At 41.9% G+C, this 15464-nt stretch overlaps 1 protein-coding gene across 1 annotated transcript in view; it reads left to right on the forward strand.

Moving 5' to 3' along the window:
- Window positions 1–14474, forward strand: part of acss1 (acyl-CoA synthetase short chain family member 1) — a 31595-nt gene extending 17121 nt beyond the window's left edge. The window contains exons 7-14 of the mRNA XM_060878997.1: window positions 442–579; window positions 1022–1114; window positions 2403–2515; window positions 4208–4334; window positions 4458–4585; window positions 4669–4732; window positions 11507–11628; window positions 12952–14474. Of these exons, the coding sequence (XP_060734980.1) occupies window positions 442–579; window positions 1022–1114; window positions 2403–2515; window positions 4208–4334; window positions 4458–4585; window positions 4669–4732; window positions 11507–11628; window positions 12952–13152 (986 nt within the window). The 3' untranslated portion in view covers window positions 13153–14474. The remainder of the gene's footprint in view (window positions 1–441; window positions 580–1021; window positions 1115–2402; window positions 2516–4207; window positions 4335–4457; window positions 4586–4668; window positions 4733–11506; window positions 11629–12951) is intronic.
- The last annotated feature ends 990 nt before the right edge of the window (window positions 14475–15464 follow it).

The raw sequence follows: 15464 nt of genomic DNA on the forward strand, positions 1-15464 counted from the left end.
TGTGTGTGTATGTGTGTGTATGCCTGTCAGTAATACAGTCTTACTGTTGCTAGTTAAATCCATCAGCAGCTTGGTTTTATTTTGAAGCAGTAAAGTAAGGACAGTTCTAGTGTGTTATCGTATCTGATTAGGTTCCTGTCTTTTTTCTTATCCACATCACTAATGATACTCTGACATAAAGAAGGTAAATCCCACTGTAGGTTACACAGTACACTCCGATTCAGTTACAGGTCTAGTGTAAGGAGCATAATTATATAAATAAAAATCAGTTATAATGATCTCAGGATTAAACTGCTGATTAAACAGAATTTCATCTTGCTGAGTAATGATCAGATTTCAAAGTTAAACTTCAGTGTGTTAAATCAGTTTCAAATCAGATCACACATTTCAAACACACACTCGCCAAATATTTTCTGTACCAAAACATGTGTTTGTGTGTAGGTCGGTACTGGGAGACGGTACAGAGGTTGAGGATTAATCAGTTTTATGCTGCTCCTACGGCTCTCAGGCTGCTGCTGAAGTACGAGGACAGCTGGGTGAAGAATTACGACCGCTCGTCACTCAGAATCCTCGGCTCAGGTGTGTGTGTGGGTGTGTGTGTCTGTGTGTGTGTGTGTGAAGTGGATTATTGCACTATTAAAATGTATTAAAACAACAAACTAAAGTGTAACTGTGACTTATTTCATCTCAGAGTAAGTTACTGTATGTTATTAGTAGATCTTATATTATCTGCAATGTTCAGCGTCTTTGTTCAGACACATGAACACACAACTGACCTGATCCTGTGCCAGCTTGAGCACGTTACCCTGATCAAATGTAGTCAGAACTCTATGTTCTCTGCAGGTTCTCCTATTCCTATGAATTTAAACTCATAATGATTTTGTTCTCCTTATGGAGGTGTTGCTGATTAATGTAAACTCTCCTGTATTTATAATTAAGCTGCATCATGAATTGTAATGTTTGTCCTGATTAACGCCTGGACGTTTGGTGACGAGTCTTATTCTTGTTGATTTTTTGTCAGTTGGAGAACCCATCAATCATGAGGCATGGGATTGGTTCTACAACATGGTGGGAGAAGGACGATGCCCCCTGGTGGACACTTGGTGGCAGACAGGTCATTAATACATTCATTAAAATATACTGAAGTTTACACTATTTACTGTAGAGTGTCACCCAAATGAGGATGAGGTTCCCTTCTGAGTCTGGTTCCTCTCAAGGTTTCTTCCTCTTGTCATCTCAGCGAGTTTTTCCTTGTTGCCTCCGGCTTGCTCATTAGAGATAGGGGTAGATATATAGAATTTTAAATTTTAAATTCATTTTAAACTTTAATTGTATATATTCACTTTTTTATTTTTCTTCTTATTTTCTTCTTATTATTCATCTTATTAATAGTATTATATATTTATTTATTTTTCTCTTCCTTCTGTTTCCATACTTCTGTAAAGCTTCTTTGAGACAATTGTTAGAAGTGCAATACAAATAAATTGACAGTGTGTAATGGCTGTGTGTAACAGTGTGTAATGGCTGTGTGTGACAGTGTGTAATGGCTGTGTGTGACAGTGTGTAATGGCTGTGTGTGACAGTGTGTAATGGCTGTGTGTGACAGTGTGTAATGGCTGTGTGTGACAGTGTGTAATGGCTGTGTGTGACAGTGTGTAATGGCTGTGTGTGACAGTGTGTAATGGCTGTGTGTGACAGTGTGTAATGGCTGTGTGTGACAGTGTGTAATGGCTGTGTGTGACAGTGTGTAATGGCTGTGTGTGACAGTGTGTAATGGCTGTGTGTGACAGTGTGTAATGGCTGTATGTAACTGTGTAATGGCTGTGTGTAACAGTGTGTAATGGCTGTGTAATGGCTGTGTAACAGTGTGTAATGGCTGTGTAACAGTGTGTAATGGCTGTGTGTGACAGTGTGTAATGGCTGTGTGTGACAGTGTGTAATGGCTGTGTGTGACAGTGTGTAATGACTGTGTGTAACAGTGTGTAATGGCTGTGTGTAACAGTGTGTAATGGCTGTGTAACAGTGTGTAATGGCTGTGTAACAGTGTGTAATGGCTGTGTAACAGTGTGTAATGGCTGTATATAACAGTGTGGAACGGCTGTGTGTAACACTGTGTAACGGCTGTGTGTAACAGTGTGTAACGGCTGTGTGTAACAGGGTGTAACGGCTGTGTGTAACAGTGTGTAATGGCTGTGTGTTGGTTGTGAACTGTACATTGTGTTGAATCTTACAGTAGATGAAGGTTACAAGCGTAAAGATCCTCACACTCAGCACCGCTAATGTTCTTAATAATTGAGCTTGATTGAACAATAATTGAACAATTCCACACAGAATTGAATGTGTTTTTAGTCGTTCCAGGTTTTAGAGGTTATGTTTAATTCCATCCTGTTTTTTTTTCACAGAGACCGGTGGAGTGTGTATTGCTCCACGGCCTGCCGAGCCTGGCGCTGAAATACGGCCTGCCATGGCCATGAGACCTTTCTTTGGTATTCAGCCTGCGTTAATGGATGAAATGGTAAAATCCTTCACTAACATTTATTAGTGAATTTTAAGTTGCTGTGTATAAAATTTAACACTTCTGTTGTGATGTTCTAAAATATAATCCATATATAGCTTTCTCTCTCTTTCAATTTATCTCTCTCTCCCTTTATCACTCTCTTCCCTCCTCTCTCTCCCTTTATCACTCTCTTCCCTTCTCTCTCTCTCTCTCTCTCTCTCTCTCTCTCTCTCTCTCTCTCTCTCTCTCTCTCTCTCTATCTCTCTGTCCTGCTCTCTCTTACTCTCTCTTAAGGCTGATGATGATATGACTTCTGATACAGGGGGAACATGTCCTCAGTCATGGTTCTAATGTCAGTGCAGGGGTCACAGTCTTATTTCATGATGTGGTACCTGGCGGACTACTTTTAGTATTCTTAGATACCATGGGATTTCCTTCCACTGTTATGCAGATGATACCCAAATCTACATACCTAAAGCGAAAGGACATCTCCTTTCATGTCTTGATGACATTAAAGCTTGGATGGCAGTGAATTTTCTCCATTTTAATGATAACAGGACAAAGATGATGTTGTTTGGCCCAAGAAATGGTTGCTTCCTCATTTGTCCTATAGGGGGCACTGTGGCATAAAATAGTCATAGTGTACCCTCTTACTGCTGTCATTAAGATCAGGGTCAGGACAGCATTGGCTCAGGGCACAAGGACTCTTGAGGAGAGTTGGACAACTGGGACTTGATCATCCTCTATTTCTTATGGATCCAAATAAGGTGGATCTAAACAGGTTGACAACTTTCTATAAGACAGTACTTAAAAGTTTGGAGGGCTTTTACTCTTTCTGTGAGCAAACTTCTGAAGGTGGATTTTGGGTAAAAAAGTAGCCTTTACTGTATAACCCCAGGTTTCATATAAAAAGCTTGGACTCTGAGTCTTTGCAGGCTGTGATGGTAAAGGCAGGACTAATAAAAGTTTAGATGTATGGGTGTATTCCGAGGAAATTTTAAGTGATTTTTAATTAAGTGAAATTTTATTAAGCTTCAGTATGAGTAATAGACAAATTAGGAACTGAAATTGTAAATTCTATAACATTGAACCTTTACAAAAGCACTGCAGAGAGAGCTTTAAGAACAACCAGGAAACAGTAATTTTTCCAAGATAAGAGGTAAGAGCTTCTGGATACATGGGAAGAGATGGAAGGAAAGCTGTTGAGTTTAAAGACCCCAAAGCTCAAAGATTTTAAGGATGCCAGAAAGAACGCTTTGCATTACACCTGTCTGAAGGTGATGCTCCTTTAAGCTCTAAAACATGTGCCAGAGTCTAAGTGGCAAGAGTTGGCAGGACCAGGCTCTTCCTCGAAAGGTGACCCCTGTATGACCCCTGTACAAAACTCCCCATTGACAAGAGATCTGGTGATCAGCAATGGTGGATAATACACAGAATAATAGCCACAAACAGATACAGGACACACCTGGATCCAATAGTAAAAGACACTTGTCCTTTCTGTCATGGTTTTACACAGATTGGTTTTATTTTCAGAATGGAGCAGCTCCAAAAGTAACAAGAAGTCATATATTTACTTGCCACTGACTTCCTGCTCTGATTAACACCTCCTGGCAGCAGGGCTTTAGAAGATGCACAACTGAACACTGCATTTCTTTACAACTGCAAAAGATTCAAGCTGTATGTAATATTGTCATATCACCTTTATCATAGGGCCAGGTCCTGACAGGAAATGATGTCAGTGGTGCTCTGTGTATTGGCCAACCGTGGCCTGGAATGGCCAGAAGCATTTATGGAGATCATGAAAGATTTTTGGATGCATATTTTAAACCCTATCCAGGTAAGAACACAGTTGTCAGCCATAATAAATGGGGTGTGGCCCGTGTACATGTCAGTCTTATTGAATGGGGCTTGGCCTGTGAATTAGCACTGTGATGAATTCATGTGTGTCTATTTGCTGTAGGTTATTATTTTACGGGCGATGGAGCACACCGGACAGCAGACGGATATTACCAGATCACTGGACGAATGGACGACGTCATCAACGTCAGTGGTCATCGTTTGGGAACAGCGGAGATCGAGGATGTCCTGGTGAGAAGCAGAGCTTTTCAAATATTTATACTGTGATGACACATTTGATTGGATGTTGAGGACTGAGTAATGTTCTACTGTAGGACGAGCACCCGGACGTTCCTGAGACTGCAGTCATCGGAATTTCTCATGACGTTAAAGGAGAAGGTGAGAAAGTGGTGGTGTGGAGAAAGAGGAGAACTCGTCTTCTTTTACTCTGTTCATGAACGGACTTATTTTTTAGTTAGGGTTAGTTTCAAATAATTCAGTCTCTGTTCCTTTAAGGTGAACGAGAGAGAGGAGTGTTTGTGTGTGTTTGTGTGTGTTTGTGTGTGTGAGAGAGGTTTAACCTTGCCTTTATTTTAAAATTCTGTGACCTTATAATCTATTTTACAATAAATAATACATAAATAAAAATGAAAATTAAATAAAAATAATAAAAAAAAACTTCATAAAGGTTGCATAAAAAGAAAAAACACATCCCGGCGCACAACCTTCATACATACTTTTTTAAGAAGTTAAATACTAACTCTTCATGAAACTCAAACCATTCTACATTATTTTGCAATAAGAAAACTCGATTTTCAGCCTTCCATTCACTAACCCCTTCAGCATCCCTGCCGAGTCTCTGTAAGTGAGCTGTTTTCCAGATATTAGCTTTGCTGTTCCTATCAGGTATTTGACAAACACACTTTATGTTAAGATTATCTGTATTTGCAGTTTGAAAAAGACTGCTCAATCGTGGGCATTTTAAAAACAAGTGTTACAAATCCTCTTTTTTGTAAAAAACCTACAGTCCCCTCCCACTGCTGACAGGTGCGTCTGTAGCTATCGCCCCGTGAATAAGCCTCCACTGTAGATCAGCCATCCGATTTTCTACGGGAGGCTTATACTGGATTCTCCACCTGTCCCTTACAAGGAAGTCTGGTCCCAGCAGGTCTGGCCACTTTGGCACTCTTTGCTGTCTCAGACATTGCAAGTGTGTTATTTTCACTGTGGTATAGTACAGTGCTTTCTTTGATGCTGACTCCAGATCTCCCAATTTAGAGGTTTTAAAGGATAAAATAGAATCACTGGTTACTTCTTCTTGTCCCTCGCTGGAGTCATCTTAATTTTGTCCTGATCGTCTAGTTTGTCTTTTTGAGGCCCTCTTACAATTATGTTTCTATAGCTGCTCGGTAACACAGCGAAGATATCATCCTTCATCTTTGAAATGAGACATGCTGATCGCAAGCCTGTCACCACCTTAAGGCCTTCGTCAGATCTCCAACCATTTCCATCCAGTAGTTGTCCCAGCTTTGTAACTCCATTTCTTAAAAGGCGAGCTCTCACAGTCACTGAAGACTAGAGATGAGCCGGATACTCGGCTGAAACGAGTATCCGGTACGGATAAAGCACTTCTGCCGAGTACGAGTATTATACGAGTAATACGAGTCAATATCTGTGCTCGGATTGAATGAAAATCATCATTGGGTAGCTGATTGTGTCAGCGTTCTATGATAGGCTAGTCACAGCGCCCCTCCCCTACAGTGATAGGCTAGTCACAGTGCCCCTCCCCTACAGTGATAGGCTAGTCACAGCGCCCCTCCCCTACACACATACAGATGTATTGTGTTGCTGTGTCTCGCTCTGCTCACTCACAGTCACACACAGAACAGCTCTCTGTCTCTCCCTCAGTCACTCGGGTTCGCGGGTCTTTTCCGTTAACGTTTAGGGTTTCTTCAGCTTTTTACTTCAGGTTGTAACGTTAATAATACGTACTTACTAACCAGTAGAGTTCTGGTAAACGTGGGTTCGTTCAGACGTGGTTATTTTTATTAACAAATTAATTATTACCAGTTAAAGCCCCGCCCATTTCAAGACAAGTAGCCCCGCCTACTTCCCCACTCTGAGTACAGATACAGATACAGATAATTCATATGGTTAACAGATACAGATACAGATAATGCTGTACTCGCTCATCCGTACTGAAGACAACAGTCTGGTCTGAATAACCGGATTGAAGAATCAAAATCCCAATCCCATTTGTCATCTGCAGTTCTTTCCACTTTTGGAATGTTCCTCCAAGCTTGCAGCACTGACTTATAAAAGTCTGGAATTTTGGCCAGACTCACCTCATCCCCTTTTTAATAGAAATATGTGTGTAAAATCCGTTTGCCTGCTCTTTGCAGAATTAGACAGACGGTTTTGGTCCACTTGGCAGAGACGGCATTGAGGCCCGGCCCAGTGCTGTCCACTCCAAAAGAAGTCCATGATTGTTTTCTGTATTTTGCTTATGCTAAGTTTGTCAGGTGGTTCCATGACTATCACTTTGTGCCACAAGCTTGAGGAGAGACAGGTTGTTCACCACCAGAACTCTACCTCAGTAGAACAAGAGTGGTAATAACCATTTCCAATCGGTCTAACACATTTTCTAGCAAGCCCTCCCCATTTTTGGCATCAAATTGATCATTCCCTAAAAACACCCCAACACCTTCAACCAATCCCTTCTCCATCTAAGGCCACTGGGAAGCTGTGGGGGGCCAGTTTCATTCTGTTGCCCAATGATAAATCCTTCTGTCTTTTTCCAGTTAAGTTTGGCTGAGGAAGCTTTTTCATACTGTTTTATGCTCTCATTTACTATTGTAACATAATTCTGCTCTGAAATAAAAATTGTTACATCATCAGCATATGCTGAAAGGTACATTTTAACACTAGCACCTTGCATCATGACTCCATGAAGATTCCTCCTAAACTTGCACAAATGAGGTTATATACCTAGACTACAGCTGCCCTGTCAGGACATCCCTGCCTGATTCCTCTTAACACCTGTATGGGAACAATTAGCCCTCCATTCACTTTCACCATCACTGATATTTTATTATACAGCAATTTGACAAGAGAAATAAAATAATCACAGTAGCTAAACCTTTCCAATACATTAAAGAGAAAGCTATGGTATACCCTGTCAAACGCTTGTGCTATGGGAATGCTTCTTTGAGGAAGTGGTGTCTGAAGCTCTGTGTGCACACACGCCAATTTAATGGCTCGGGAACGACACGTGATGAAGTGATAACGTGCCAGTGAGTCCATATAAGGGCATCTACGTTACATTACTCCAGCTTCTATTTGTTTGAATGGACGTGCGAGTGGACGTCCGAGTCATTGTCAGCGACACAGCATTTCCTTTCCTTCTCAGGGAAGCGAGTTACATAGGTAACCTGGTGTAGTTCCCTTTTGAGGGAACTCGATGCTGTTTCAGGGCTTATGCTATAGGAACGCCAATACCCACGCCGCCATGCACCGGTCAATGACTGTGCCATAGGCTGTGTGAGAGCACGAGCTGCCTAGGAAACAGAACATCAATAGCCCTGCAAGTTTTGGGACCATGGAGTGGGGTCCAGGTCCAGGTTATAGAACCTGATAAAGGTGTGCAGAGAGGACCAGCCCACCGCAGCAAAAATATATTTAAGGTGAACACCCCTGGCTAAGGCACTGGGCGAGGCGATACCCCTAGTAGAGTGAGCACTGGTGCTGAAAGGCAAGGCAAGACCACACACGTTATAGGCCTGAGTAATGGCCTCCACTACCCAGTGCGCCTGGCGCTGTTTGGAAACCGGATTACCCCTGTTCCAGCTCCCAAAACAAGGCCCTCAAGGCCCTTACTGGACAAAACAAATGCAGCCTCTTCTGTTCTGCTGACTCATGGGGCAGAAGACAGTAGGCATGCAGGATGACTGGACAACCTGCCATTCTTGGCACCTTAGGGACATATCCTTTTGGCCTAGCCATTTCACCACGCACATTTATGAAGTGCATGGATGCTGCACTGGCTCTGCTGTGTTTCCAGGGCATCCATGTACTGAATTGCCTGGATGACTGGCTCATTCTTGCCTAGTCAAAGACCAGATCATCGAGATGCTGTGCTTGCCGTTATGAGGTCTCTAGACCTCAGCTTCAACCCAGGGAGTGTGTGCTTTCTTCTTCTCAGAGAACCACCTTTCTTGGGGTAGATTGGGGCTCCACCATGATGCAGGCATGTCTGTTCCCCACTTGGGTGGCTCCCATCTTCCCAGCAATAAAAGCTATTCGGCTAGGCCGAAGCCTCTCTGTCGCTGAGACACAAATCCTTTTGGGTCTGCTTCACATCAGGCCATTCCAGCTCTGGCTCAGGGGTGTGGGCATTCATCCTCACAGACATCCCCTTATGTTCATAAGGGTTACGTAACATGGGCTTCGTACCCTTCTTATGTGTGGAATGACCCTGGTTTCTGGCCTAGGGTCCCACTATTGGGTCCCACCGTCGCAGGATTCTTTTGATGGGTGCCTCACTTCCGGCTGGGGAGTGACCTTGGACGGCCGCCCTGCCCATTGTTTGGCCCTTACCTCTCATGGTACATAAATTGCCTATAGATGAGGGCTGTGTTTCTAGTGTTGAAACACTTTATCCTACACCACAAGGGCTGCCATGTGTTAGTGCGCACAGTCAGCACTGTGGTTTCCTATATCAATCATCAGGGTGGTCTGCGTTCACGCCTCCTGTTCAGGTTGGTGTGGCAGTTTCTGCTTGGGACAGAGACCAGATTTCTTTTGCTGAGAGCGATTTTTATCCCAGGACATGTAAATCGGGAGGCAGATTTCCTGTCAAGGCAGGTGCTGAGTCCCAGGGTGCTGAGGTCTCCACTCCAGGTAATGGAGCAAGTTTGGTCCCTGGTGCAGATGTGGCAGAAGCTCCGTCTGTATGCCTTTCCCACATTAGTTCTGCTCCTGCAAGTCCTAGCCAGAGTGCGCCACGACTGAGTCAACCTTCTTGAAGTTGCTCCTCACTGGTCCTCTCGCATTTGGTTCACAGACCTAGTCTCCCTCCTAGACAGCACTCCAGGTTTCCCTTAGGAAGAATCTTCTCTCTCAGGCACGGGGGCAATCCTAAACCCCCACCCTGAGATGTGAAAGCTCTGGACATGGCCCCTGAGGGGGACCAGTTCCTAGTGACAGGCCTCTCATCTGAGGTGACAGACTCTATTGAATGCTAGTGCTCCCTCCACTAGAAAGCTGTATGCTCTGAACTGGAGGCTTTTTTTTTTAGATAAACGCTGTCAGGATCCAGGTCACTGCCCAATCGGTACAGTGCTGGAGGTCCTGCAGTCTTGCTTTTTGCGGGGCCTGTCCCCATCTACTTCAAAGTACGTGGCTGCCATCGTTGCAAACTATGAACCTGTCCTCTGGGCCTCCTTTGGTAGGCCTCCTCTGGTCTCTCCCTTTCTGCACAGTGTCAGGTGGCTGAGACCTTTCTGCAGACTGTGCCTTCCTTCCTGGGACCTCTCTGTGGTCCTAGAGGGGCTGCTGTCCATGGAGGCAGCCTCTGAGAAGTTTTTGACCCTGAAGACAGCTCTGCTCCTAGCCTTGGCCCCTCTCAAAAGAGTGGGAGATTTGCAGGCCCTGTCGATTGCCCCTGCCTGCCTAGAATTTGCCCCTGGCATGTCACAGGCTATTCTGCACCCCAGGGCAGGATATGTCCTTAAGGTGCCCAGGATGGCGGGTTTTTCGATCATCCTGCAGGCTTACTGTCCCCTGCCTCGTGAGTCTGCAGAACAGGAGAGGCTGCATTTGCTTTGTCCAGTAACTCCTCCTCCCTTTATGAGGCCCCTCTCGGCATCAGTGCTCACTCGACTAGGGGTTTCACTTGTCCAGTGCCTTAGCCAGAGAGGATATTTGTGCTGCAGCAGGTTGGTCCTCTCCGCACACCTTTATCAGGTTTTATAACCTAGACTTGGACCCCACTCCAGGGTCCCAGGTCCTGCAGGGGAATTGATGTTTTGTTCCCAGTCTGCTTGTGCTCTCTCACGGCCTCTGGCGCAGTCATCGACTGGTGCGTACTCTCGCGCTTTCTTCAGACAAATAGAAGCTGGAGTAATGTGACATACTGTAGATGGCCTTATATGGACTTGCCGGTGTATAATCACTTTGTCATGTGTCCTTCCCGAGCCATTAAATTGGCATGTGTGCAGACACAATTTCCTCACAGAAGCATTCCCATAGCGTCAGCCCTGACACAGCATCTTGTTCCCTTCTCAGGGAACAGGGTTACATACGCAACTTTTACGTAACTCTTTTACGAAAACCACCACAGCTTTATTTATCACGCTGAACATATATTCTCGTCCCTGATCTGCTCTCCTACCACAACCAGTACATCCTTCACCGTCACACCAGGTTCAGGTACACACCTGACGCCATGACAGAGCGAGAGAGGCAGGACAGCCTCCAGTGGAGTTAACACTATCCCCACCATAAACAACGCTACGCTTATCTGGCTATTATTTTACTCACTTATTGAATAATGCATTTTATGCTTTGAAATATAGAGAAAAAAGAAAACAGTAGGTTTCCCAAACTGTTGCCTTCTCACCGTGTTTACTCTCACACACTGCCAGAATGCAGAGAGAGAGAGAGAGAGAGAGAGAAAGAGAGAGAGTAAAGGCTCCAGAGCACCAAAGGACGAGAATAAAGCCTTTATTATTGAGCTGCAGTGGGGTGTTGGGTGTTTATGGTCTCTGAGTTTCTGTGTCCTTGTTTGGACCTCACGCTTTTTGTGTGTTTGTTGTTGCTCGACAGCGAAGCACTGCATTTATTTTTAATCAATTAAACATCTGACAACAGTTTTAGTTTTGTTGGGAATATTATAACTATCGTAAAATATCTGACAGTATTTGGAACCGATAATTACAACGTACTGTATCTGTTATATTTAAAGGTAGCTGGTCATCTGATGTCCTTTAGTGACCACAGTGTGACACAGCGCTATAAAGTGAGAATCGACTCTGCACTGAAGTCCAGATTTTTATATATGTTTATATTTATAGAACTACATTGTGTATATACGTGATCGGTACGTGATCGATTTAGAACAATACGGTTAATCTTACTTCCTGGTTAAAATGTAACCACTGCCTGTGTCCACAGTTCCTTTTGCGTTTGTGGTTATGAAGAAGAACATTACGGAGAACCAGGAGGCTGTGGTGAAGGAGCTGAGACAGCTTGTGGCCACCAAGATCGCAAAATACGCCGTACCTGACCACTTCCTGGTCTGTAATTATACATTATATTAATAGAATTACATTTATAGAATTTGTATTAGATGCAAGGCTGGAAAGTTTTTACCTGGGAAAGGTTTGGAATTATAGAGTGATGAATTCCTTTATTTCACTTAATAGTCTGTCAGACTATCACTTAGTCACATTTTATTTTAATATAAAAGAGGATTCCAGAATGCTTTGTTTTATGAAAAATTTGATTCCATTTGGCTCAGTTGGATGCTCAATAAAGATTCTTTTGAAAATCTTGGTCAGTGGTGGGGGCAAGACTTTGCTCAATCAGACACATGGATTCTCCCTCCTTACTTTTTTAACCCTGAAAGGAAAAGTGGACAGGAAAACAAATGCGTTATCTGTCTCTTTCTCGCTCTGTGGGTAACTCGTAGTTCCCTCCTTGTAGAACCCTTAAGGCAGGGGTGTCAAACTCAAAGTCACAGTGGGCCAAAATATAAAACTAAGATAAAGTCATGGGCCAAACTGAATATTTATTGAAAGATTAACTGCAACTGATGTGTAATGTTCAACCTTTTTCATATGGAAACAAACTTTAGTTTAGCTTGAACACAGGATTTGGAACAACCAGAGCTTGATATTACAAACACATAAGAAATTAAATTTGAAATAAAAGACACATCAGTGGTGTTTATTTCTTATTTAAATAAATAAAGTAAATTATGCCTCTCACTGGATCATTTTAAGTTTCTTTTTGAAGTGGATCTTTTTCAAAACCAACAACAAAACAACCAAAAATAATAATTTCATTCAATGTGTCTTCTTATGTTATATTTTTTGTTACAGACACGTTAGCTCCACACACAAGACAAACAGGTCTGTCCTTTATATTCATGAACAGATAATCTGCCTCCCACCTATCTTGAAAGCTCCTATTGTCCATCTTTCGTTTGGCCATTTTTGTGGAGGGTGGAGTTAACTTGCCCGATGTGACTGTAGCATGGTTGTTAATGACTGTCAACAGAGAATGAGGGGCACTTGCTGTTCGTGACTACGTGTCAATACAGTGGCAAGGCATTCTGGGATTTGTAGTATTAGTGGAGCATGCGGCTAGCCAGCTGTAATGCACATTTGATATGATCTTGCTGGCCAAATATAATTACACCTGAGTTTGACACCCCTGCCTTAAGGGAATGAAGGAAATGAAGTACATGTGAGGAACTGAAATGCTATAAGAGTGTAGATATTTAGAGATCAGTAACAGTCTGTACTGCAGTTGGTATAGTAGACGTTGTCCGCTATATCTGTCCTAGACATGTCCTAGATGTTGACCTGGTCCTGTTTCTTGTCTCGATGTGTCAGGTGGTGAAGCGTCTTCCGAAGACTCGCTCTGGAAAGATCATGAGGAGAATTCTGCGGAAGGTGGCCATGGGGCAGTTGGACAGTCTTGGGGATGTGTCCACACTTGACGATCCTTCTGTAGTGAACGAGATCATTGATGCTCATCAGCACTACAGGAACCAAGCAGCAAGGGCATCAAAAATGGTGGGGGTGGGGAAATGACATCTGAGAGACAGGAAATAAGAGAGCCAGTAAAGACAAAAAGACATGACTGGTAAAGTTTATGTTTGTAGCAACTCATTAATAACCTGCAGGACACGATCCATCATCTGATCCATCATCTGGTCCATCATCCTTGGAAACCAACAAACACACACACACACAAACATATACACACACTCTCACATACTTACATACTCTCACTCACACACTTTCACTCACACACATACTCACACACACACACACACATTCTGACAAACTAACACACACACACACAAACATACTCTCTCACACACACATTCTGACACACATTCTCTCTCTCACACACACACACACTCTCACATTATTATAAAACAGGACAGAGCACTTCAAGTGAACCGAGTAATATTTGATCAAAATCTATTCCTCTTAATAAAGTGTTTGTTAATTTATTAAAATACAAAGACTGAGATAAACACTGTTTTTTACTGTGAACATTTATAAACACTTTAAAACACCTTATAAACTCCAGGACGGTATAGATGATAAAAATATTGAGAAATTCAAAGCAACTCTTATAGTTTTAAACCATTTTAATACATTAAATTTTATTATTACTCAGTATATTATTAATAAATCATCATTACTATATTATTATAATCATCATATTAACTTTAAAGCACAGAAATAAAATACAGACAGAATAACATTTTAATTTTTAGATAAATCACGTATAGAATGTTTAGAAGCAGCAGTGGGGAGTTAAGTCTTTATTTTGGATGTATGAGATATTATTATTAGGATTAAATAAATGATGTGACACTTATAATGCTGACTGGGCTACTGAGTGTTACTGTACTTATATTAAATAAACAATCATAAAAGAAACTGCATTAAACAGATTTATAATTTATTATATTCGACTATTCAAGATTATATTGTTATTAAATTATAATCTAATCACTCAGTAATCAGACTTCAGCTTTAATCCCCGTGAACACTTACAGTTAACGAGTCAAGTAATTAAAGAAATATCTCCTCTAGTTTAGTGTTCACCATACCACATGACTAGTGATGATACCACATGACTAGTAATGATACCACATGACTAGTGGTGATACCACATGACTAGTGATGATACCACATGACTAATGATGATACCACATGACTAGTGATGATGCCACATGACTAGTGATTATACCACATGACTAGTGATGATACCACATGACTAGTGATGATGTCGTTTGTGTGTGCATGTGTGTGTGTAAAACGGGTTTAGATGAGGAACACTGTAGTTCTTTACAGTCTGTATTGTTTATAACTTTCAAATAAAATCTGATTAATGATCTTGTTTATATTGGTGTGTTCACTGATAAGATTATATAAAGTTTAAGATTATTAAGCTCTATAATGATTCCTTGGATCATTCTTTAGGGATTTTACTCAGAACTGTGTAAGGAGGAACCTCACAGAGAAGAACAAGCTGCATTCACTCTCTCTCTCTCACACACACTACAAACACACTATACATTCAGTAACAGCTCAGTCATAGGGACTTGTAAATGTTTATGGAAGGAGTCTTCAGTGTCAGCAGTAAAGCTGGAGATCATGATGGAAGGTTTTAGTTTTGGCTGTTTATTATGGTAAAATACAAGTTGCATGTTTTAATCATTTTTATTGTATTTTTTTTTAACTCGGGACAGTAAAGAAGAGAGGCTGGTGAGTTAAGAGTTGGTAACAAAAAAAAACAACCTTGGTGCTGTGTCACACCCTGCTGTCTTACATAAACAATAATTATGATGGATGCTTAAATATAATTATTCTTTCCAGTCTATGACAACACATGACCACTAGAAGGCAGACGTGTCATCAATTACTCCATTAAAAGCCTCATTCATCAACACTGGCAACGATATGTTTATAGAACTATTAGATTCAATAGTTATTATTTACTTATTTAAAGCTATTATTTTATTATTTATATAAGAAACAGCCGAAAACTCGTTTTAATTCGAAATGACGGACACACACACACACGTAAAATTACATTTTACACACAATACAACAATGTTGTTATTCTTAGTTATTATTATTAGTAGTAGTAGTATTATACGCGAGTATACATTATAGGATTATTAAATAAATAGTGTGTGTGTGTGTGTGTGTGTGTGTGTCTGCAATGCTGAGTCTCAGTCTCTTGCACACGCACGCACACACACACACACACACACACACACACACAAGGTGTTTTTTATATTGGCATCTCATGGACCAATGAGAAGAGGTGAAGCGGCGACATGGGCGTGGCTTGGCGTTCTCTTTAAGTGTAAGAAGAG

This window comes from Tachysurus vachellii, chromosome 10, assembly GCF_030014155.1.
Source record: "Tachysurus vachellii isolate PV-2020 chromosome 10, HZAU_Pvac_v1, whole genome shotgun sequence".
NCBI lineage: Eukaryota > Metazoa > Chordata > Actinopteri > Siluriformes > Bagridae > Tachysurus > Tachysurus vachellii.